Source organism: Galleria mellonella, unplaced genomic scaffold (assembly GCF_026898425.1).
Source record: "Galleria mellonella isolate WM207_F2 unplaced genomic scaffold, CSIRO_AGI_GalMel_v1 utg83, whole genome shotgun sequence".
NCBI lineage: Eukaryota > Metazoa > Arthropoda > Insecta > Lepidoptera > Pyralidae > Galleria > Galleria mellonella.
Window position 1 is genome coordinate 484,382 of NW_026442162.1, and position 26,605 is coordinate 510,986.

At 33.2% G+C, this 26,605-nt stretch overlaps 1 protein-coding gene across 3 annotated transcripts in view; it reads left to right on the plus strand.

Annotated features, from left to right (window-relative positions):
• Positions 1–1,317: 1,317 nt before the first annotated feature.
• The window catches only part of LOC113517106 (RB1-inducible coiled-coil protein 1), a 30,930-nt gene continuing 5,642 nt past the window's right edge, over positions 1,318–26,605 (plus strand). The window contains exons 1-20 of one of the 3 annotated variants that reach the window (XM_026901672.3): positions 1,318–1,526; positions 3,859–4,009; positions 5,369–5,559; positions 6,179–6,420; positions 7,265–7,392; positions 13,644–13,855; positions 14,285–14,499; positions 15,119–15,301; positions 17,348–17,520; positions 18,233–18,419; positions 19,088–19,371; positions 19,681–19,737; positions 20,050–20,176; positions 22,322–22,854; positions 23,330–23,576; positions 23,954–24,124; positions 24,470–24,588; positions 25,037–25,181; positions 25,576–25,713; positions 26,353–26,494. In XM_026901672.3, coding sequence (XP_026757473.2) covers positions 3,942–4,009; positions 5,369–5,559; positions 6,179–6,420; positions 7,265–7,392; positions 13,644–13,855; positions 14,285–14,499; positions 15,119–15,301; positions 17,348–17,520; positions 18,233–18,419; positions 19,088–19,371; positions 19,681–19,737; positions 20,050–20,176; positions 22,322–22,854; positions 23,330–23,576; positions 23,954–24,124; positions 24,470–24,588; positions 25,037–25,181; positions 25,576–25,713; positions 26,353–26,494 — 3,562 coding nt within the window. In that variant the 5' untranslated portion in view covers positions 1,318–1,526; positions 3,859–3,941. The remainder of the gene's footprint in view (positions 1,527–3,858; positions 4,010–5,368; positions 5,560–6,178; positions 6,421–7,264; positions 7,393–13,643; positions 13,856–14,284; positions 14,500–15,118; positions 15,302–17,347; positions 17,521–18,232; positions 18,420–19,087; positions 19,372–19,680; positions 19,738–20,049; positions 20,177–22,321; positions 22,855–23,329; positions 23,577–23,953; positions 24,125–24,469; positions 24,589–25,036; positions 25,182–25,575; positions 25,714–26,352; positions 26,495–26,605) is intronic. The other 2 variants (XM_026901673.3, XM_026901674.3) reach the window with 2 other exon arrangements.

Sequence of the window (26,605 nt, forward strand, 5' to 3'; positions counted from 1 at the left end):
GCCATTAAGTTCCCTTAGTCGTCTCTTACGACACCTACGACAAAGGGGTGCCCTTTCTTTCCCGTTATTCTATGGCGGGACCACATGGTAATTCGATGTTGAATTAATTAGTTAATATTTGTTTGCTGATTATTTAATTAAAAATTGTGATCTAATACTCTAAAATCTTTAAATAGTGGAATCAAAAACCATACAGTCTATTCATGAGAGCGTACAATACAATAAATGAGCCGAAACTGAGGCATTCTCTGAACCTATCTCTTAAACTAATATTTGATAATTTCTAGAACTTATTGTTTATCGTACCATTATAAACTAAAACTATAATAATTTTGGCTTAAATTTATTAGAAAATTAGTTTACATTGGTCTTTACAATAAAGATTTCGATGTAGCATCAAATGAATATTTTTATTTAGAGATAAGTTTAGAGAAATGATGACTCAATCGGCTAATGAAAAAAATATAGTAAGTAAATGCAGATATACTTTTGCATAGTGCTAATAAAGAATATCTATATAATAGCTACATATTGAGTGAATGTTAAGTACTTCATTACCCATAAATCTATTCTTATCTATGCTTACAATTTAACATAAAGATTTCGAAATAGAATAGATGGAATGCATAATTCACATAGTGTGTTGCTCGTTGTATTTATGACATTGCCAATGCAGTAGAGAGGGAAGGACATATAAAAACGATTTTGACTAGTTCGTAAGTCAAATTCATCAAGATATGTCATTTCTTTTTATTCTAAGAACAAGGAATTACATCGAGGGAATGATAAAATAAGAACAAAAATTTTATATACATATTTTCTACTCACTAGCTGCTATGAATTGAGAAAAATAGCAACTGATGGTGTATCTTTTGTCCTCTTTTTACTAATTATATTTGTATAAGAACAAAGGAGGCAACCATATGATTTACAGTTTTTATTTTATCATATCTTCTACGTATTTCCTTGTTCTTAGATTCGACAGCTTTAATGCAGGCAACTCTATTTTATTTTAGTAAGTGTGTAATAGTACCTACTTATGGGGGAGAAAGGGATTGTTAGTAATGCGGACTATCAGTCCCATTGCTAGCTTTATACCTTATCAGGTCGATCTCCTCGTGGTCCCCCCTGGAAACCATTATGCTTCACAATGGGCTAACTGACTTGCCCTTTTATCTCATCTATCATCCCTCACTGGTGCCCCTCCAGTGTAAACCGTTAGCGCGGGCGCGGTTACCATTTTATTAATCATCCATTGAAAAAAAAATTATATTTATTTATTTTAATTATTATTTCAGGCAACACTTTAACTGTCAGCTGGCTTTGGCTGCTTGAGTTGATTATCGAGTAATGGTGGTGATGTTATGACCTCAAGAGATTTATTGAATCAAACATAATACATTAAAAATTCTCCTATCTCTGGTGATTGATACTGCCGAATAAAACGTCTTAATTGTATTCCAGTAAATCAACGATTTATGAAATGTGTTGTACTATAATCGTTTGATCTTCAGAATCTGTTGTTCGTAAGTGTTGAATCTTTGTTGTAATAAATGCGCTCAAACGCACAAAATAACACGTTGTTCCTTAATGATTTAACGTGATATTATTTTATGTTAATATTTTGCTTTATTTTCAAGTAGGTATATATGTAGTTTCTTCACAGACAAGCCATAAGTAAATAGCGCAAATTAAAAAATGTGAAAATAATTGCATTAGTATTGTTTATTTTGGGCATGTGTAGTGCGTGTTTGTTTGTTGGACTTGGTGTGCGCGCCTAATTTTGAAAGTTTAGTTTAATTACATAATATATATATCAATCGTATATTGTTTTCTATTGTAATGTTTTAATGTTAGTATATTTGGAAAAAACATTTACATGTATGAAGTCAGAGACATATCACAATATCATCATCATTTCAATCACTCTTTGTCCACTGCAGAACCTTCTCCGCAGATTTAGACAATTACATATACCATAGGTATTATTTATAAATAATATTTTGATTAATATGGTTTATTATGGTAATGACATTATAATAAAAATATTTTTTATATGTACTTATAGATATATAAGTTATTTGAAACATTGGTGAACACTTTTATTTTTATAGTAATGAAATCATTATGGGCATTTTTGTTAAACATTATGTGAAATAAAAGCATGTTACTTACCAATGTAATTGGCAACTGATTAAAATAAGTATTCTAGCTTGACTACTATTTTATTATACATATTTTTTTGCTGCTGCTTGCAATCATCATGATTCTTTAACTTTTTATGTATTTTTAGAAAAACAGTTGTAAAATGGGGAAAATTTAAAATTAGTGAAGAACATTTTAATTATACCTTTTTTTAATAACTGATAATGGTAAATCTGTGTGCATGATCAGTATAGATTGATAGGTATTATTGAGTGATGATAGGTGATAAATTCATCAAGAACTCATAGGGTTAGTAATCAGAGTACTTTTTTCTACTGGATGATATTGGAATGGTAACCCTGTTTGCGCTCGGTATACATTGGTAGGGTACACCAGTGACGGATGATAGGTGAAGATGAAATAGCATCGTGACAAATTCAACAATAAAACAATCATGATGGTTTCTAGAGGGAACTGTGAAGTCAACCTGATGGGGTTTATTGCTAGCAATGGGCTAATCCCCATTACTAACAATCCCTTCTGCCTTTCCAATCAGAGTAGTACTCTAAGTTATTTATATATATATATATATATATATATAATTTTCACATTGATATATTAGTGAGGGTTTGTAATATTGTAGAATCACATTTACCTACTTTATTAATGTTATAATATTTTCAATTATGGCAGATAAATACATAGACATATTGGTTTGTTTGTTTATTTATTTTGTTTATTTATTTGCAGTACTTTTTCTATCCTTGACATCAAAATTTCTATAGTAAATTCGAAATTACAGTTCCATATTTTTATTAGATACTTATGGATTATAATATAAGTACCAGTGAAGGAAAGTTGTTAGTAATGGGGACTATTAGCCCCTTAGTAGCACTATACCCTGTCAGATTTATTGACTGTTAGTTTTTTCAGAGATGACTGCATAGACCTCTATGCAGTCGCATCTGAAAACATAGATAATTTTAAATGAATTCATCATGATAGGCTAACCTTCTTCTTTTTTTTTCATTGGAGTTCTACTAGTGTGTACTGATATCACAGAAAAGAAACTGTAATACCTAATATTTTTTATGTATTAGTAGTATCAAATTTGCATCAGTTAAAGTATGATTGCGACATCTAAATATCCAATAATCTTTATAAACTTTCATATCAATTTTTTTTTAATGTATTTATGTATGATAATTAAATAAAAAAAAATATGTATAATATTAATATATAAAGGATCACAAATGATTGCATGCATGTTAATTTATATATTAAAATAGTTTTCTCAGAATTATATTATTTAAACATAAATAGTTCAAGTGAACCTGGAGACAGTCATAAGTTTTTACTTATTTTGAAAACTATTTTTAAATTAAAACATATTTTATTTTATACGACTTAGAATAGCAGAGAAGCTGATGGCCCACCTGCTGGAAAGTGGTAACTGTTGCCTATAGACAAGAGCAGTACCATGAACATAACAGAGTATACTGTTTCACCCATGATACACTCCATGTGTTGCCATTCCTGAGGACTCAGGTGTTATTCCTCTGTACTGTGTAAATTCACTATGATTATAGAAATCAAAGTTAAATTTAGGAATAAATACCTTATCTGACATTATGTTCATTAATTTCTTATCTTAATAAGTATAACAACAATAACTATATTTTTATAAATAACTAGGTATATTTTTGTTCATAGCCTCATGGATGTTGGTGGCAAATGTAAGGAGTAGTACAAATTTGTATTGTTTCCTGCCCAAAGTTGCAGTATAAAAAACCACAATGTTGTATGTATTTCATGTGGATGCTGGTCAAATGACCACATACGATATGAGTTTGACATTGCAGACGTAAGTATATAAAAAAATAATGCTCATAAATAACACTAGATATGTTACACATGGCCATTGATCATCAAATTAATCAGAACTTGTAATATGGATATTAGGGAATTGGTGTGCTAAACCATTATACTACCAAAGTCGTCATATACCGGGTGAAAGAGACAGCTTGATCAAAATGAAAATAGCTGATTCAGATGAATGGTCTGAATTAGACGGCAGATTATTTTCCTACCAGAAATGCACCACAGCCATATAATAACCTATTCTTAGTTTTGACGTCGCACAATGTAACTAGTCTGGCCATAAATACTGTTACATAAAAACTTTTTTTCAATATTTTCATTATTTTGAATTTGGAACACGTTTATTATTTTAAAAACTTCTTTCGATTTCGCGCCATTTTACATATTTTTCGGGTTTATTATCAAATTACAATATGGAATGGGGTGTTAAAGAAAATAGGATTGCAGTGATTGCTTTTCATAAAGTAGGTATGAAGTCGTCGGTCATATTCCAGACACTTCAAAAGCTTGGTATCAGCCGTATGTTCGTATATCGTACTATCAACAGATACAATAACACTTCCTCTGTGGAAGACCAGAAAAGCTTGGGGTGACCGCGTGCTATTAGAACTACAAAGGCTTTTAAAGACATAATTCGCCCATTAAGAAGCTAAAAATCTTATTGCGAGAAATAAAGATTACCGCTAGGACTCTGTTGCGTAATATAAAGCAAGTCCTGAAGCTCGGTGTTTATCGTTGATATACAGGACATGACCTAAATCAATCTTTACAATTAAAGAGAGTGGATCCATCAAAATTCCTTCTGTCGCGATACGCAGTTGAAAGGCACAGAAATATCCTCTTTGACAAAAGTTTTAAAAAAGTTGATATTTTCCGGATAGAATTTCCACTGGTTTTCAGTTCAGAATAATGGTCTGAATTCATTGTTTCAATTTTTGCCAACCTGTCTCTTACATCTTACGTGTTATTAATAGAAAAATATATCACACTAACTGTATCCCGTGGCTTCACGTGTCAATCAGTTATTATCGAATTACATAGGCTATAAATTATTTTAAAAAATTCTGTCTTGTCCATCCGGCTCAAGCGAAGTTGGGCCGGATCGCTAGTATATGAAGATTAAACAACTTTCAAAATGGAAGTTTTTCATTTTGGCAGTATTTTATGTTACGCGATTGTATTGACAAATTCTGAACTGATTTTGGCGATTGTTTTTGCAGTCAGTAGGATTTATACTCGTGTTGTCTTTACGGTAATTTTGTGACAATTCAAGTTGCTGGATATCTTTTAGAAGTCCTGTCTTAATCTCTTTGTCTCTGTCTAATATCTTTTCTAATTACAGCGTGGCTAGCTTAAAAGCAGCTATAGAGAAAAAAACAAAAATATCGTCAAACTCTTTGGTGCTCTTGGTGAGCGGTGGTGAGGTACTGCAGTCTGATCACATGGTATCATCGTACAGTGCTGGAACGGATACAAATCCTATATATATGTTCAGCAAACCATCTGTAAAAGAGAGCCTTCTAAAACAATCCAGTGAGTTATAATAATATTAATGTACCTTTATTTGTATTTACCAACATTTTATATCTTCTAACAATATTTATCCCACCAACTCATAGACTGTTTAAATCTATAATAGTAGGGAGTGTTATCACAATTTAAATAAAAAAGTCTAGTGTCTTTCGAGTTAGATGAAAAAATCCTAATTTAACTACTGTGTGTTAATCATTATTGCATGCAACATTTTTTTTATACAACTTAGCAGTCAGTGAACGAGCTGACGGCTCACCTGATGGAAAGTGGTAACCTTCACCTATAAACATGAGCAGTACCATAGACATAACAGAGTATACTGTTTCGCCCATGATACCCCCTATTATGATTCTATTAATATATTAACATATACGACATTTTCTTACAACATGTATTCAGAGCTTTTAGGTGAATAATTCGACTATTGTAGTCTTTTTTAATTTTGCTTACAGTTTATTTATTGCATGTTTTTACTTTAAATTTCTAGTATATAGATTTTTATGTCTTATTTATTTTCTAACGATAAATTTCGTAAAAAAATGTGATAACATTAGTACTAAATGAGATAAGTATGAATAACGGTTCAGAATAGACATATATATATATTTTTATACGACAGTGTGTGACCTGAGTCCAATAGCGGAGTTAGGAGCTGGTGAATCCAGGAGCGAAAGTCGAGGCTTTGATGGGAAATCAGTGGCCGAACTGAAGGCAAATGTGGACCTGTGTCGTTCCATGCAATCGAATAACATAAATACTGTGATTTCGTGCGCAACTCTCGCTCAGAAGTTCAGTGACCTCGCATACGAAGTGTCTAGGAGCTGTGAACAATTGGTACATGAGCAGCATTTACAGCATCAGGTGAGAGCAGTTTCGATGCTTTTACTACTACAAACATATAGTCTTATTAAGTGCTTACATAAAAGTGGAGGTTTTTGATTTGCTTATTAATATATATTAGGTAATATAACATATATATAATAGGTAGGTGTGGGCATATGTACATATAGTGCGGCCGATTCTGAGGTACCATTTTTTTAAACTTATTTCTTAACCTAATATTTTAATTTAATTTCGCCAAATTACTGTTTTATGCACTATCATAATCTAAATAAATGTGACTTAAATCTGTTAGTAATATATATAATGGTCTTTATGATAAAGATTGATATATTGATATTTTTATACTACAAAGGTGGCAAACAAGCATTTGTATGCTTGTTCGGCACCACGCCCGACCTGATGGAAAATAGTAACCGTCGCCTATAGATATGAGCAGTAACATGGACAAAACAGAGTATATTGTTTCGCCCATGATACCTCCCATGCGTTGCCATTCCTGAGGACTCACATGTTATTCCTGTGTACCCTGTAAATTCACGCCATATCCCACCCTTCAAACCCAAACACAGCTATGCAAATACAACTGCTTTACGGTTGAAACGAATGGGACAGAGGTACCCAAGCAGACGACATTAATCCGATCCGATGATTGATGCCAAATTGATATTTTAATTTTAGAGATAGGTATAGACTATCGATCGATAGTGTCGATCTCAATATCTAGTATGTATAATCATATTTAGTTTTTTGTAGACATATAATCTAGTTTACATATATCTATCAACACATTTGTTATTATAAATTAGTTAATTATGTATTTATGATTTAGGGATTAATAAAAAATATTTTTTTATTACATTAGGGATGGGCAGCAGTCGTAGCCAATTTAGAGGACATATACAATGAGTTTTGTGAACGATCAAGGAATTTCAAAGAGTCATTTAAGAAACATCGCCAGAAAAAGGAGGAGTATCAAGAGCAATTGAATACGTAAGTTATTTGCGTTTTGCGATTACAATTTACAATTTTAACGACCGCTTCTCACGATATTGTTGTGGGTTATATTTGTATTGATTTCTTGTACCAGTGATTTCAGCGAAATGCATGACTTTTTAAATATTGTCTATTGTATTGTATCTTTAAAAGCATTTTTGGGACGATTTTAAAAAATACTTCGAAATACCTCCGGTTCTATCTTGCGAGATTCATTATATAATTTTTTTCTTGCTTTTATATCTACACTTCTACACTAATATTATAAAGAGGAAACATTTGTATTTTTCTGTGTATGTTTGTAATGAATAAACTCAAAAACCACTTTGCCAATTTCAAAAATTCTTTCACCATTAGAAAGCTATATTCACCCTAAGTAACATAGGCTATATTTATTGCTAGAAAAGATTAGGGATCCTTACTAAAACTTTAGTAATGTAACTCAAGGTGTAAAAAAATGTTAAAAAATATATTTCGTCGCTTGCGCTGCGGAAACAAAAGTATGTTCTATAATATTGAAGAAAATATCAATTACTATAAAAATCTTCGCGATACTATATGCCCAGCTATTATCATTATGTCACAATAACCACTTTTCAAAATGTCGTAAAAATGTCCACCCGTGCGAAGCCGAGATGGGCTGCTAGATAGATAAGATAGATAAACTTTTTATTTAAGCCATTTATGACACACGTAAATTTACAAATGGGTTTATACAATCAAATTATTTACACTTTACCGCTAGTTCATTATATTGCCGTAAACGTATTAAGTAATTTTTCTTCAACATTTTTTTTTGTTTATATATATCGGAGAAATCATCAGTAAATATATCTCATATATAAAAGTTTTATAATTTGTTATCGATTCTGGTGCTTCTATAAACAATTTTTAATTACGTCACTTGGCGGAGGTCGTCAGCAAATTGCTACTTAGAATTAAGGTAATTTGTTTGAAGCCATATCTTTTAATAAATATTCGTAAGTCATATCTATATTCACGATTACTTTTGGGTGTCGTAAGAGACGATTGAAGGAAGTTAATGGTCGAGAGATGGGCAGCACCGTCGCTCTTAAAACACCACCAATAGCCTAGTTGTGGTTGCAATTTGTCAGCCAAGCGTCATAATTACTGGCAAACGCCTCTTATGGGGGAGGCCTGTGTTCAGCTGTGGACTGTTAATGGTTAATATCGTCGTCACCATCATATCTATCTTCACGCTAATAGCGTTGAGGAGTAGGCAGAGCGAAGTCAGATCTAAAGACCTCTATCATTGTATCTCTTCCGATTTCGCAATCTCTTTACTCCTCCCTGAAACAGAACAGTTTATTTGATCATTGCAGGTTTCTTTAGATTTCTCCTGTATTTGCATTACATTCGTATTGTGTACATACCTGTGTTGTTGACTTGTCATCTGATATTGTACGTGCTCTATCCAAAGTAGCATGCCTTTTTTCATTTTTACACCAGCACATTCTATGCGTAATAAAACCTACTATATTATATATATGTATACATATACATAAATAGGTTACTTAACGACCTACTAATTGTTGTTTCTGATTAGGTATTACGTATGTATCCAATACTATATCCCTAAATGAGGTTAGCACAAAATAGATTAACTTCCAATTTATCAATTTTGGACCACGGGCTGTGTATGTTTATTTAACGCAGTCACAACGTGCACAGGGTCAGTAGGTCCAAGTCTTTTGTCACGAGGTGAGCCACAGTAACTTCATGCTGTTGTCATTTAGTGTGAAATCTTATTTTAAGCATAAAGCTCCATTTAAATAAAGTATAACTATTAATCATCGGAATATACGGATGTAATAAGTATTTAAGATTCATAAAATTAAACAACTTTTCTCAAGAGTATAGTCAAAATTAAAGACAAAATAATCTTCAAACTGTCCATAGTAACCATGCTGTCACGTGATCAATTTAGTATGAAATATTTAAAAAATATTTTCGGGTTTCGGCTGTTGTTATTAGGGAAATTTTACAGTTTTATGACTATTATCATTGGATTTCCAACTTAGTATTCGCATTACGACCATTTCTTTATTCTGTAGAGTGGAATTAGAATAACGGAGAGAATCTTTCTTTTTCTGCCTCTTAAATTTTTATTTAGTGTCAATATATTAATAGCATTCTTTCTTTGCTATATTGATTTCGCTAACAACTTTGTAAGTTATGCTTGCGTTAATGTTTTAGTTTATTTTATATATAGGTACCGATTAATATGTGTTCTAATTTTTGTTCTGTGGTCTTGTTTTCTTTAGTCTAACTACACATATGTTAATAGATTATTTTCTGTATTAAGGTCGCTGTGTATATTTATACAAGTGTATCTATTTTATCTACTGTTTGTGTTCTTTTATTTCCTATGTTATATAATGTGAATGAAGTATTTCTACTACTAATAAGTAGTATTCATTAATTTATCTGTTGTTATAATTCGATATTTAAAATATACAAATACCTACATCTTTTAACAGTATATTTTATACTAGGAGTGTTTTTAGCGGCTTCGATCGTGCAGATCTTGCTGTTTACTGATTCTTTGAGTATCAAAAAAATCTTAACACCACCATTAGTCTTATGTAAATTTTCCTGTTAATAATTTCGGCTGTGTGCTGATCAAATAGTCATTCATCCTCTTTTATATTATATATCTATAATTAGGTAACAAATTTTTGGCCCGTTGTTTCGTACGCGTGGATATCTGAAGTAGGTAAATCAATGAATTAAACTACTTTTATTGTTATATCATATATCAATATATAATACTGTTATCATGACATACTCCATATTTTAAGTTAGTTTCTTCAGGAACAAAGCTGTTAAACCGTATCCAACTTGGTGTAGTGCTTTCTGCGTAATGCCGGAACAAACATTCAGATACAAAGACGAAGTAAAAAAAGTTTTTATTTCAGTTGCTTTAATTAAGACCCTTTATCAACTTTTCTTAAATGTCTCCTATGTACGGAGCTATTTACGATTTTATTAGTAACTAAGGCTTATTAATAAGGATTATTCGCAATTAGTTATTCTTTATTTCCTCATGCATGACTGACCAGTGATTTTTTACATATCCTTATAAAGGCTACATTTACATTTAAGATGCAGAATACATGTCTAGCTTGTTATCTCATTTATACTTAATTATCATAGTCATTAATTTGATTAATAAAGCCCATAGTGCGATGATAATGATGGTCCAATTCCTATATTTAATTAATTTTTCTATTGGCGTATTGTGAGACTTAGAGAGAAGTTAGATTTTGAAATAGCCACTGACAAGACCGCATTTAGCTATTTCGCCGTTCCAGTTAAGTGTAATATTTATTTACCGTCCTTGACGATAACACATTATTGTATTGTATTCAAATAAAGGCGAGCTTTTATGCTTAAAGCTAGGCGAATGCTTACCATTTTTTTACTCTCGACTGCTTCTCTGAGCAATAGCACGGTTGTTTCCCCCTCTCCTAGATCGGGCCCTGGTCACTTGTTTCAGTACAGTATGTCAAGTAGTTACACTAAGAGCTCTTATTATTTCAACATTGTGTTATGTTCCTTATACATATTGGAGGTATTAAAATATATGTTGTCCACATCTGAACATTTTTAACCGACTTCATAAAAGGAAGAGGTTCTCAATTTGGGTATATTTTATTGCCTCGTAACTCCATCACTCATAAATCGATATCAAAAATTCTTTTTTTTACCTGAAGCTGGTTTTCAGATTGGCCCTATAGAAATTACAACAAAATCCGTTGAGTAGTTTGGTTTAAAAATCAACGTAATTGGTCTGGTCTGGCCACGTGGATGTCGATATTTTTGTTTGAGAATCAAAATCTATTGTCTAGTAACAGTTTTCTGTCAGTCAATTTTTACCTGTTAATAATACAATATGAGCATTGGAATTTCTCTGTTTACAGCATTCAGTGCTGTTCAATTTAGTATAATGTTATCTGTTAATGGTGTTCCTTTGTTTATATTTGGCCGGGATGGTCAGATAATAAGATGTAAAATATTTGTCTTCGCGTCAATATTCACATGTGTCATTAGAGTGACTCGTGAAAGTCATTAAAACTTAAATAATATAAACATAACCACATAATCTTTGCTAGAAATTCTGGCAAGCTATTTGCGACAATATTTATCTCAGTACTATAATAAAATTGTTACTGCAAATGAGAGGTATTTAAGAAAATATAAAGTTTCTTATAAGACTAATAGAAGTCAAAAGAATAATTTATATAAATTTTGTCTGTCCATCTATTTTTAGTCAGCACCATTTGCACAGTTGTGTTCCTGAAGGTTTAATTTAAAAACTGGTATATGTTTTATTTTAAAGAATACTAAGCTATTTAGAAGTGATCAACTTCATTAGTTTTTCTACTTTTAAAACCACGAGTGGAGAGAAAAGGTAGATTATTATAAATTGTTATCAATTCATCAGAGAGAGTTTTTGTACAGAAGTCGTTTGCTTGGGCACTTTTGTCACATTCGTGTTTCTACTGTGAAGCAGTTGTGTTTGCATGGCTGTGTTTCGGTTTGAAGGGTAGGATATGGCAGTGAATTTACAGGGTATATAGGAGTAACATCTGAGTCCTCAGTAATGGCAACGCATGGATATTATGGACGAAACAGTATAATCTGTTATGTCCATGGTACTGTTCATGTCTATAGGCGACGGTCACTTTCCGTCAGATGGGCCGTTAGTTTGTTTGTCATTCTAAGTTGCATAAAAAATATTCACATTAGTTTAAGTCGTACATAAATGATTTTAGGATTGTTTCCTTAAAAAATTGTCGAGAAACACCGATACAAGAGTTAAAAATTGGTTAACGTTTTTTTGAAACTTGATGTTCCATCTAAACGTACATAATCTATATAGCATTTTTAGTTTTTTTTTTTAGTGGTGAGCGCAAAAAAATAAGGATAAAATAAAATACTTTTATGAAAAAAATACAATTCAAATAAAAACTTAACCCTTATGCGAATATGTATATTACATAACTTTTATTGACCTTGTAAAGTACTTATACAAAGTTTCTACATTAGTGTAATTGTTTAATAATACTTTTTTAATGAACTATTACTACCTAATGGGACAAATAATCGACCTTGGAGTCGCAACTGTGGTAATTGTCTACGTGATAACCTCATTTAAAACCGGAGGTACATATTCACTAGTTTACTAGGACATGTAAATACGCATTGTAGTGATTTAATTAACATTGAGGTCAATTTTGAGGAGCCCTTCATGAAAACTGTCTCTAAAACTAAAGTTGTAAATTGATACTCGTAGCGTAAATATAGTATGCTAATGTATTATGTCACAGATCATCATGTACTTGGTTCTAACTCCAACTTTATAATGCTATTCATACTGATTTTTGAAATAATGCCATTAACTTTTTGATTTTAGCGACTTGAATATTCTAACTAATTTTGTAACTACTTGATTGTAGAGGAGTGGTCTCTTAAGGCTTCATAGATATATACAGGGTGAAATCGAAATCATTAGAATCGTATTAAGGGTGTGTTCGGAAAATATAATTAAACATTTTTTGCTCAAGTAATAAGGATTGATCATTGAAAGAGTTTCAGTTATCTGTTTTACATATTAAAACGCCGCGTCCTAAGGTAATAAGTTAGTATGGGAAGCACAAAGGATACTGGAAAGGTTGCAGTGTCACAGGTTTTTCTGCCTGAAAAAAGCCCGTCTGTGAATAATAGTAATAGTTAGGATGTTTTTTGTGACTTTTAAATCCATATTTCTTAGTAAAAAATGTTTATTCTTTTCATACCACGAAGGTGGCAAATACATATATAGCCTGTTACACTTGCTGCTTGCAGCTTGCTACACTAGGGCTATCACGTGCACGTTGCCGGCCCTGAAGAAACCTTAATATACCCTTTTTGAAGAACCCCATACTGTACCAGTAATCTCTAGGAAAAACCTTGGCAGGGAGCACATTCCACAGCCAGAGCGTTCGCGGGAGAAAACTCCTCTGAAACTGCACTATACGCGACTATAGATTTAGGTTCTATTGTGTGAGAGTGAATCCCTTGTCGATGGCGAGTGGTGCGATGATAAAAGGTGACTGGTATGATTATTAAAAATGTTCCGTTTTACTGGTAGAACTCGGAAGAATGCTGATGATTTTATTCCACACTGTGTGAGATTGTATGATCAATGAGGGTAGATTGCTAATATTAAAATGTATTTGTAGACTCGGCGCAGTGTTAGAGTCACTTGGCAAGATACCTATTCTGCCCGCGCTGCAAGTGAATGCGGAGGCGCACCGTTTCTCGGGCTTTGACGTTTTTGAGGAGAACTTTGAAGGCCATCTGTACAGGGTCAGTCACCCCCTAGACAACAGCTCTGAGAACAAGCGATGCCAGGATTTTGGGGTGGAAGCATTCAAATTGTCTGAGGAAGATGGTAAGTCTAAATTTTGTATAATAAAGGTAAAGGTAGTGTAACGTTATTTAGAAAACTGGTAGAATGATAGTGCTGCATGCAGCAGGCTCGCTGATTTATTGATGACGAGTAGGTACTCGGAAGTTATTATTTATGATGTTCTATTTATTAAAAGTCTGTATTCGCTGTACTATATCATATCAAACTGGTATCAACACGTGCAAAGATACATCCTTTCTTTAAATTGTCATAGACCATTCCTCCACACGACAACAACATAACGTGCAGAATGTTAGCAAGAGTATTTTGTAGGTGTAGCGATTTGCTTTGTACTTTGTGTTTACAGCCGCCTTACCCCATATCAATGCATAGCATCGGAGACAAAATGAACAAGACATATGTGGATATGTACACTATTCATCAGACATTTGACATTATATTTTATTTCAGTTTTTGATCAAAAAGACGCGTCGACAAGTAAAGATGGCGCTGTTGAACAGACAGAAACCGAAAAGCAAATTGAGGTGTCAGATGAAGGAGATCGGTTCGATGTTTTCTCATACGATAGCAAAGAAGAGCCCTCGCTTTTACATTGGATATTGGCTCAGGGGAACAAGGCGTCGCTGCAAGATATATTGGACTACTGCGAGAAAGGCCTCGCGCTGGTATGTCGCCTCGTAGATATTTAAATTAATTTAATTTAGATTTTATTCTGTAAAGGGTAGACAAGGGATTTAGATAAATTATATTTTAGCTTTTGTATCGAGAAATTTGAACGTATGTATTGGTTTGACTAAATATAGTTACTGATTTTGATAATTTAGTACACACACATTCATTAATGCACATTTTATTCATTTATATTGATTTGAATCCTGTAAGAGTCTTAACAGATTTGCAATGTTATTTTGAATGTAGTGTAAGCATCCACAATATATATTATATTTTAATTTAATTCATTAATTTTGCAAATATATTGAAAATTCGCAATTTCCTATTAATAAAAATCTAAAACCTCTTATTGTTTACTATATTTAATGAAATAAAAGGAAGGTACCGTGCCTTCAATCTCGCCGACTTCATAATCGTTTTGTATCAATTTAATTTACTCATTAGTTCTCGGGTTATGAGAAACACAAATAAAAAAATCTAATATATTCCGAGTGTCGGCGATAGACTCTCTCACTACTTCTAATTCTTCTACTCAAAATGCGGACGGACGAGCAATAGTCGATTACCCCTATTGCGGATTATAGTCGACAGTATTTTTTTTTCAACTTTTAGATCGATGCGGAGCCCCTGAAGGAGCATGAAGAGGAACTGTGTCGAATCTTGACATGGGCGAATATGTACGGATTGAAACAGATCAAGGGCATAGAGGAACGGCTGTACGGACTTGATCAATTGCTCAATGACGTCAAGAAATTAGAACGGGATCAGCACGACCAGGCCGCATCACTTACGCAGGTGAAATGTCACGTCGAACTAATCGATCATTAATTGTCAATATGCCAATTGTCGATTAGATAGTCTGTGTAGTACAGTAATGTAGATAGATTTACTTTGTAGGTAGATTTGATTTAATATTTTATTAATATTTTATAATATTTAATATTGAATCTTTCTAGTACTTTTTGTTAAAATCATATGTGATTTTAACACAAAGTATAAACTAGAACATCTCCTTTCACATATTATCTCACTTAAGAACCAAGTTATTATACATAGGAATATAAAATTTATACTAATTTACTAATTTATATTTTTCTTATTTATATATATGTAGATTTATATTTTGTATACATTTTACTACATGTAGTACTACTGTACTTAAATGTATGTTTTCAATACACTCTTACGCTACTAATGCCCACTCAAGACTTCTTGTGCTACTGTGTTGGGTTGACTGAAAGAGATCTTTTTTTGAGATAAGTTCATATTTACTCACATTATTTCTAATAGTTGATATTAATGCATTTCTAAGTGCAATCAAGAATTTTATTATTAAGTTTTTATACTATATATTTTATTAATATTTTTATACTATATATAATTATTAATAAATATTACTTTACATTTGTAAATAAAATACTAATTACATTTAAATTCTAAAGATATTTATACCATATTGCCTTACAATAAATATAATATACTGAGCTTAAGAATTCTTTTATGGATAACTTGAATAACTTGTTTTTATTACATTATTACTGTATTGATTACTAATGGAACTCGAATTAAGTCATGCTATTATAATTAATAATCCAAACGAGCATTGCAATTAATTTATGTTACCTTTTTTGGTGTATAATATATGCGTATATAGCGCCACGTGGTTCCGGCATAAAATGTGCCACTTCTTATTTTCCCGTGGGTGTCGTAAGAGGCGACTAGGGAATTTAATGCTCGAGGGATGGGCAGCAGCGTCTCTCTGAAAACGTCACCAAAGTCTAACTGTGATTAAAAATCCACTTGCCAAGCGTGGCAACTATTGGCAAAACTCCCCTTTATGGAGAAAGTCTATGTCTAGCAGTTGACAGTTACCAGCTGATACAATATAATGCAATACAAGATAAATATAAAATGTTTTTGAAAAGTTATTCACGTTAAAAATTTCACATTGTTTAGTAAAATGTTGGGCATTATTATATTTTATACAACTTTATTTTAAAATATTTCTCAAGAGACGTTAAGGTTGCTATTGACCTTGCCAACTGCAATCCTTGTTAATGGCAACATCCTGAATATGAATCAGTTCAGTGGCCCAGATATAGATTAAACCTCTAAGGTCTATGATTTGAATTCCTACTCACAATTAGCCACTAAAGAAAATATAAAATTAATATTCCGAATTTATTTTATTCCATTCTATGTAAAGAAATAGAAGCCACAATTGTATGTATTTTGTGTGAATTTTTTGCTCAAAATTAGGTAAAATAAAGAGGCAAAAATTTTCCGTGTGGTCTCGGTATTGAATGGACCATTCCTTTCTTTCCTGTGAGTGTCTTAAGCGGTGACTAAGGGAACTTAATGGTCGAGGGATGGGCATCAACGTCTCTTTTAAAATACCACGAAAATCTAACTGCTGTTGCCAATCTGCCTATCAAACGTGTTAACTATTGGTAAAATCTCCTATATGAGGGAGGTCTATGTTCAGCAGTGGATGGACAACGGCTGAAATGATGATGATTATTATATACTTAAATATTTTTTTTATTACAACTTAAAATGGCAAACAAGCTGACGGCCCACCTGATGGAAAGTGGTAACCGTCGTCTATAAACATATTGGACAAAACGTTACGCCCATATATGCGTTGCCATTCCTGAGGACTCAGATGTTATTCCTCTGTACCCTGTAAATTCACGTTCAAACCGAAACACAGCCATGCAAACACAACTATACGGTTGAAACACAAATGGGACAGAGATATTCAAACAAACGACTTTTAACCCGTTATTTTTAGATTCAGAGTTTAAATTTATGATGGTAACACTAGAATGTTGTTTACAGTATCGTGACCGTTTGAATTCGGCGTGTGATCCGTCTGTACTACCAACCTTGGTACAGTCGCACTGGTGTCAGCTTGAGAAGTTACTCAAAGGACACCAGACGCTAGTCGATATCAGACGGCGAATTACAAAATCAAAGGATGAATTGTCGTATACACTAAAAGCTAGATTAGGGTAAGTGTATTCTAATATGTAGATATATAATGGCCTTTCCCGTGATGTGTTCCCTTCATCATATAATCTCGGATCCTTGAAACGTAGTATGAAATATTAATTAATGAGCCAGCATAGTGTTGCCGACTATTTAGAAAAGAACATTCTCTTTTCAGTTGGTCACATTCATACATCATACTGTCTTTGTGTTTGCTTAGATCACATGTCATGCTATAAGAAAAATGTTTATTCTTTATCTCATGAAACTTAAAACATACGCTATAGTAAATTCACAGGTTTATTAATATAAAAAGAATAAAAAATAATGCTCCCTTAATAAGTGCATTTCTTATGTATTATATATATGATTACTTTAATGTGTTACTATAATTCTCACATATTTTTCACGACATCTGCCCTTCATACGCTTTCTATTTTTATCTAATGATTAGCTGGTAGAGAAAGCCATAGAGTATTAAGCTCGCCATTTGTACAAAGTTTTATTGTGCAATAAAGAATAAATAAATAAATAATCCACTCTTAGTATTTTGGTAAACAAGCACTCGTCCACATTTTGAATTTATAATAGTAAAGGAAAGTGTTAAATGTTGAACTTAATATAATAAATAAAATTAATATGAACCTTGTTGTAATTCTTTTATAAACAAGTAAAATTACATTAAAGAAATTGTTTTAAAAAATGCATTATAACCAATACGTTGTTATGTTGCAGGACGGTTTTGCGTATCGAGAACTCGATGTCGGTGCAGGATGCGCACGCGATGCTCTCGTTCCAGTGCTTCAACCGGCTTGCACGTTACTTTGGCATCGTTGCGCAGTTGCACCGCGCGCCCGCTGTTTTCGTGCGTGCCGCACACGAGGTGGCGCGGCGTCGCGCTTTCTCTACCGCACATTTGCAGGTTTGATAATATAGCGTCTTTTACACTATTTGTAGGTACATTGCCAGGCCTTCGTTGGTCTTTTGTGTAGTGCCACCCAACTCGTCTGTTTTTGCTTGTCATCATTTGAAAAAACTTATGTATAGGGTTTTGCAGAATGTTACGCGTGACGTTTGTTTCGTCTACTTATTATATAAATACCTGATAGTATATTTTATGTTGTATTAGTAAGAAGTCAAAATATCCGGCTCGGAGTACCAGAAAAAATGTGTTTAATATTAGAGATTTTTTTTAATATTAAAAGACAGGCAGTACACCTGCAATGTCTCTGATGTTACGAATGTTCATGGGCAGCGGTAGTCATTTACCATAACGTGAGCCGCATGCTCGTTTGCCTTGTGTCATAAAAAAAAAAATGTGAGACAACCTGAATATTATTTATAATATTAAGTTTATACAGGAGACTATATAATATGAATATCTTTTAAATTTTTAACAATCGCTACATGGGTGCCAACAACAAAATGTAGGTAAAAAAGAAGCATTGTATATCTGTAGGCCAAGTGTATTTATTCTTTGGATTTGACATCGTTTTCAAAGTAGCACGTTCATAATTTTCTATACGAATTCTTTACAGTATAAGCTCGTTTCCTATATTGATCACAACTCTCTTTCTGATTTGCTAACAGTGGGCGACCGAGCTTGCTGCGATGCTGCAGAAAATCCATGACGAGGAAGTATCTCGGCGGCAGGAGTTCAATGCGGTGTTCGAGGGTCACTTTTTGAACAACCTGTTCCCGGGTATGATGGAGATGCCGCCGCCGTATGCGACACAGGCGCCCGTGCAGTTCGATGCACGTCTTCCGCAGTTAGCGGTCGCGGACGTGGCCGCGCTTTCTGACTCCTTCCCACAACTTGCGGCCCATGTACCTACGTACGATATGACAGCCACCCTTAAGTTCTTTCAACAGAGGTCAGTTTTGTTTAAAGGTGCATTCAGACTAAAAATAATGAGTACGAAATGTAGAATAGGATATAGAGGAATTATATATACCAAAATTTTTTCATATATACAGTAAAGCAACCAAAGAATTCTCTTTACTTGTATTTATTATGAATGACTGAGAGAATGATAGATATTTGCTTAGTCAAATTCCACATTAATCTGATTAATAATTGCTCATTACTTATTGTGCATTGTTGTTTTTTAATTTTCATTTCCTTATTATTATTATTTATTTAACTAATTATGATTAAATAAGAAATTATAAATTTGTTTTAGGGTGCAAATACCTGAACAAGAGGACAAAGAAGTTAATGTTGAATTGGGCCTTGAAGGGTGAGTTGCTTCTGAAATATCAGAGTTACAAATAATTTAAACTGTGTAGTATTTTAGTATCAGTGTAAAAGGCCTTTCACAAGTTCGCAGAAACATTAAAAAATAGCTTCACGAGATTAATGTCATTGCAAATGTTTTCTTTTTCATATTCATAAAATATGTATGAAACAAAAATTACACAAACAGTAATTTCTTATGCTCAAAGACCACTGACTATAATCGTGAAATAAATAATATGTGACCAAATAATCAAAATCAATTCAATATTGGAGACAATATTGAGTAAATTCTTAAATGTAAATTAATTTCCAGGGCTACTGAATCTGAGGCAGAGACGGGAGATTTCGAGAAGCTAACCGACCAGATAGCACCGAAGGAGTTGATAAGCACGTCGACAACGTGCGCCCCCGAGACGACGGCGGTGGCCACCGTGACCGAGGTGCGATCTCTACCGGTTATCTTGGAAACAGCCGAGAGCCCCCAAAAACGCTGCGACGAGTTTGAGAACTCTGACTTTTACATTGAAGAGTCGCTACCGTCGAGCTTGGAATGGGGCCGGGACGAACGACAGGTGTACTTCTAACCCCTGTACCGATCGTAATCATAGCCCATCGTGTCAGACCTCCCCTACCTCTCATTGTTTGTCAGATTATAAGCTGAGCGAGTGGAGAATAGCTTCGTTAGGTTTTTATACTCCGGCTACGCACGGGTTGATAGAATTTTCCAAAATAATATAATATATAGCCTATGTTAATCATTGATAATGTAGCTTTCTATTGGTAAAATAATTTTTAAAATTAGTCAAGTAGTTTTTGGGTTTATCTATTGCAAACAAACAAATTTGTCATGTTTGTAATGTCAGTGTAGATATTCGTCGTGAATTATAATTTCATAGCTTTTAAACTGTTCATATAGCAGCTACTTTTCAAATGTTTATTAAGGTGTCTAAATGTAATAAAATTCATATTTGTATGATGGTTGCATACTTCTCCCTTAGTTGGCTGTATACAAAATATTATATTTGATATAGTTTAAAATTTGTGAATTGTGTATTGTTTGCATTGCTATTGTAAAAGTAAATACCTGTTTCGATAAAAACTAAATTTTAAAATGAACTTTTTCTGATATTAATTCATACAGAAAATTATTCTTAGGAATATTTATTACATCTGGAAAATATTCGTGTACATTGATTATTTGATTACAATTATTTTGTTTATTTCTGTTACTATTAGTATAACTGTGACTGTCAATGAAGATTGACTATCACTGTTATTACTAAACAAAATAATGTGAATCGAATAACCAGTGATATGGACTTCTGCCAGATATCACCTAATTGAGTAAAATATTTGTAAATAAATTATGAGGCATATTCATAACTACCTTTCAAAACAGAATAATTAATCCAACTAATGTAGATAATTAGTAAAAAACGTCAGAAATTTTCCGCTCGATCAGCGCTCACCCGAATTGTTTACCACTCGCTACCAATTGTAAAGAGGTCTCACATGTATGGATGTGTTTAGCTATTTTTTTTGTTGTTCCTGTCTTCACCGGCCCCGTTAAATCGAGATTTGTAGTGTTTTGTTATTTTGCTTTCTCATATATTTTTTCATCATATCTGATCATCTGTTGTAGATATAAACAATATAACTTACTAGGTATAGATTAATTTACTTAATTCCATGTTGGCTCTGTATCGTCGTTCAACATTCTAATTCAAAATTTTTATCTAAACCGATTTCTGTATGGATTTTTTTTACAAAGTGCAAGCTAGTCACAATCACAATTTTTCAATATCCCAACTCTCAATAACCTTTCATTAGAACGCCTTGCATTTGTTTGATGTTTATAAATATATAACGAGGCGGAATAATCGATGGATTTAATTTTATTTTTTAAATTTCCAAAAATAATAAAGCGGTCATTAAAACGAGATTAAGGAAAGTGGTAAAATGGTCTGATTATACAACTAACCTGCACTAATTTTGGTTCGGAGCTGATAAATTAGACATTGATGTCCTCCACCTGACCTAAAGCCTTAACTGAACTGAACGCCCAATTGCTGAACGCGTCTAAATCTTATTTGACGTGTATAGTTTGGCTGTTGTACGATCATATAGAGCCAGTATAAAATGTTCTGTCTCAGTATGTATTTTGATGGCTAAGCTATGGATTAATTAGTGATCTTTATAGAGGCAACATATTCTTGCCTCGTTATCTTTCATAAACCAAGATCACCATCAGATATAAAAGTATTGAACATAAAAAAAACGATGTCTATATATTGCAAATGAATATATTGTTAGATAAGTTTTTAATGTTTATAAGACTAGATATCAACATCTGTTTTGTTATTTTTTTTTTGTGGTAATGAAACCATATTTATCGGTAGATTCTTTTACATCTTTGTTATAGAAGGGAAAAGTCATAGTTCTGTTTATACCCATGGCTCTGATCTGTAGGCTATTATAATCTTTTTCCACTATGTGGGCTGTTTGCTATTTTTATATAATTTTTTCACAACTTTAATATTTCAGTTTCCGATCACGGAGTTTAAATGCTTTTTTTTAATTTACAGGATAATATGGATTCTCATAAAATAAACATGGAAAAACTACAAGAGTTTCTCTTTAAACTGTATGGATTGTGTAGAACCAATATTTTGTACATACGAGATGAGTTGTGTAATTTAAAAATGGAAATTGATGAACAGAAGAAATTCTTTAAAAGTAAATATTTAGAACTGCTGGAAAGTTGGAAGCGCAGTAACGAAGAGGCTGATATTCGGTATCGCGAACAAACTCAGAGGCTAACATTTGACCATGAATTAGAATTGAGTGATATGAAGGCAGCTTTGAAAGAGAAGGATGACATCATTGACTCTCTTAAGAGGGAGAAGGAAAATCTAAATGTAGAACACCAAGAAGAAATAGAGAAATTGAATAAAGAACATCAGGTTACTAAAGAGCTTTTAGAGAAAACGCGACAGGAGATAGCATCGTTTCAGACGAAACTCGAAGAAATTGAAGTAAATAAACAGAAGGAGATTAAAGAATTACAGGAGAAAATGCATATGGATTATAAGGCCGAGATTGAATCTTTGCGTTCAAGGTACATTTTATTTTACATTGAGGTTACATGAATTTAAATTTAATGTCACAGCGCAATCTTTATTCTAAAACCAATATTAACTAAAATTCTTATAGAATTGTGTAAAAATTGTTATAAATTTAGTTTATGATGGCTCGTAAAATAGTAATTTCACGAAATAATCAAATTAAAGTAATAATAATAGTTTAGAAAATAGCGGCTCTAAATTGGCAAAAAAATACTCTCATCCTAAATCTTCTTTCAAGATAATAATTATTTATAATATTTTGTTCATCATTTATTATCATAGCTAGAAGCTTTAAATAATACTTATTTTGAATTCTAAAACAATGATTTCTATTTTAATTCTTATGCACAAAGTTGTAGTATACTATTAGTATATAATATTTTTTTTATTATTTGTAGAATAGGCTTTGCAACTTTGTGCAAATAGCAATACTATTATGTTAAAGAAATTTTTTTATAAAAAAAACAGGTTCCGTCTGGTCGCGTTGACTAACATGGATCGCTCGCCATCCGAATCGAGTCTGGAGAAGATCGAGCGCACAGACGTGATCGAGATATCGAATCACAACGCGATCGTGATGCAGACCAAAGAGAACGCGGAGGTCGAGAGAGAGGAAGCGGTCAAGGAGGCGGTTGCCAAGTGCGAGGCCGAATGGAAACAGAAAATGGAGTCGGAACTGGATGCCATCAAGGCCAAGTATGAAGCTGAGAAACAGGTGGGTAAACTATTAGTTACGCAATTAGTCGGTATTGAAAATGTATTAAAGTAGAGGGTTAAAGTAGTCGCGTTACAGGAAAACGATTCATTTTATATATTTAACCAAGTTTTATAGACATCTTGCGGTGAGTGCGTAATGTTAGTATAGACTAGTAAAAATTCAGTAGTGAGCAATTTGAAGAAAATAGAGAAAAAATTCATATTATGATTTGTGTAAAGCATCTACTTAACCCTGATCGATTGATTGGAAAGACTTAAACTTCGCATTCCTCGTGTTTAGGATAAAGTGAATAAAGGTATCGCGTAGCATGCAAAAAGTATAGCCGATTTGAGTACCTTTTAGACGTCGGTTGAAACTGGTGTGTGGGTGTGTAGGTAACAATCAACGATGTACGTGGCCGACTGCTGTCGGAAAAGGACCGGCAACTGGAGGCGCTGCGCGAACGCGAACAGGCGCTAGTGCGCGAGTGCAACAAGTACCGGGACACCATACAACAGCTCACCGATCCAGAGACCAATGACTACGACGCACTGCTTAAAACTCAGGTTTAGACTTGTATAAAGCCGCGTGTACATGGGAACATTTTTGCGGCGGCAAAATTTCGGTGCCAGCGATTAGTGATATCAGTGTTTTGTGCAGTAGTTTTATCTTCATGATTCGATTCGCTTATTAGCACTAAAATATGTGCCATTTGATATTTATTACTCCTTGTTAATGCTGGCAGCAAGATTTTGCTGTCGAAAAATTGTCGCCGTGTCATAAAAGTGGCGTTAGATCAAGCGAGGAATTGTCTGTTTTACCCAAGTCTAATTTTTCCTTCTACTAATAGCATGGAACTCTTATGCCAAAATCTGCCTCTAAAAAATGTAAAATATTATTTTTTCTTTCAGTTCGCTACTCTTGAAAATGACAAAGCGCTACTTCAGCAACAAGTGGCTGAACTGAAGAAACAGTTGGAGAAAAAAGCCGACGAGGGGGAGAAGAGCAGAGAAGAAGATGTTGACTTCAGGTATGAATGAGTTTTATTATTATGATAGGAAGTACATTGCGGATTGGAGATGTTTTCTACCTTAAATTAATACTACAAAATTTATACCAATTCTGGAGGGGAGTGAGGGCAAGTGTACTATTGGAAAAGTAAATATAAAATTAATATTTTGTTAAATTTAATATTTTTAATTGCTTTTAAAATGAAATTATTGTACTACAGTTATGTTCAGAAATGCGCCTGTATATAATATGTTTAAAAACTAATAATCCCAACTTTTTTTATGCAATTTGTAATGCAAAGAAGCTATAAATTGATAAGCGAAGTTACCATAGAATGCACTAAAATCTCAAAAATGAATGGTTCATGCTTTGTCATTGCGGACTTTTAAACAGTAGTGGAGTGTCAGTTGTCGGCAGATCATGGGCCCATAACGGATGATTGTATAAATGAGATGTTTGTATTGAAGGCGCGGGCGCGGCGGCTGGGCCAAGTGGCGCGGGCACACGCCGCTGGGGCTGGCGGCGGGCGCGCTGAGCCTGTCGTCGTGCCTGCCCGGACACACCGTGCTCGTGCTGTGGGACCCCGCGCACCGCAACTACACCGTCATGCAGGTACTGCACCCTCTACACCAGGAGTGGCTAAATATTTCGATATTCGGGTCACATTGCAAATGAAAATTTGACCCCGGGCCAAACATTTTTTTTTTCTAATTTTAATTTTTGCTAATAATGTTAGTTAAAAAATTTTAAAAACAACATTTTTTATATCAAAATATTTATTTACAATTATCATTTGAATAAAAAAAACTATATATATATATATATATATATATATATATATATATATATATATATATATATATATATATATATATATATATATATATATATATATATATATATATATATATATATATATATGTTATTTGTTGAGCCTTTTTTGAGGGTTTTTGGTTTGGCAGATCGGTGGACAAAAACAGTATTCTGATATTTGATTTTCTTTTAGGAATCGTCGACTATGTACTTCGTGTATAGTGACTGCTTACCGTCCCTCGATCTCAGTATACAGGTGGATAACGAAAGCGAGAGACGTCTCTACGCTATAGCTACCGTTGAATCGAAAGAGTATTGTTATGCGAAGAAGGTATGGATATTTCGTTTTGTTACACGCGTTTTCTCCTTGACGTCCTTTGCATTGACGAAGGACATTTTCGACATAAGTTTAGTTTGTCATAATAGAACTTATTCATTTACGTATTCATAAATAACGTAACACAAGTGCCCATGCAAGTACTGCATGGGTACATATGAAGTATGATACAAAGGATTCTCTCTCGTTTATAAAATGTCCTTCGTCTGCGTAGGAGTTAAGATGAAATTTTGTAATTTTAAGATTGATTATTCAAAATAAAATTTTTATCTTTGGAAACTAATGGAAATCATTCAATTGACAGTTGACAGGTTGATGTAAAAAATTTTCTTTGTGTTTATCTTGTCTTCTTAAGTTTTAAATTCCGACGAGAGACTTGGATTATGTATATAACATTTGTCAAGTTAATATGAGAGACCTGAATTTTTCTACTAATGTTAGAATCTTTTTAAGAAAGGATTATGAAACTAAATATTTTCGCCAAGACAACTTAACGTCCAAAACTACAAAATAAATATAACCTTATAATTTTTTTATTTTTGATAAACAATATTTTTGTCCTAATATCTTGAATAGCATAGGTAGATTCTTAGTTTTACGTGCCTTATGATTTTACTGTTTTGATGATTATAGAGCAGCAACCGGTACTTAATGCCGCGCGGATCGCGCTTTTACCGTGTCCGGGTTCGTCCCCTGCGGCCGCACCTGCCGCAGCCCGCCTGCTGCCCCCCCGCGGCTTCCACCGCCACCAGCAGCGATGCGCGATCCAAACAAGGTCAGCTAGCACATTCGGCTCCTCATCACAACGATCATTCATTAATTACCGCTGTACATAGAGCTGTCCACAGACGTACATAGATTTAGATGACGCAAGTATTTGAATTTA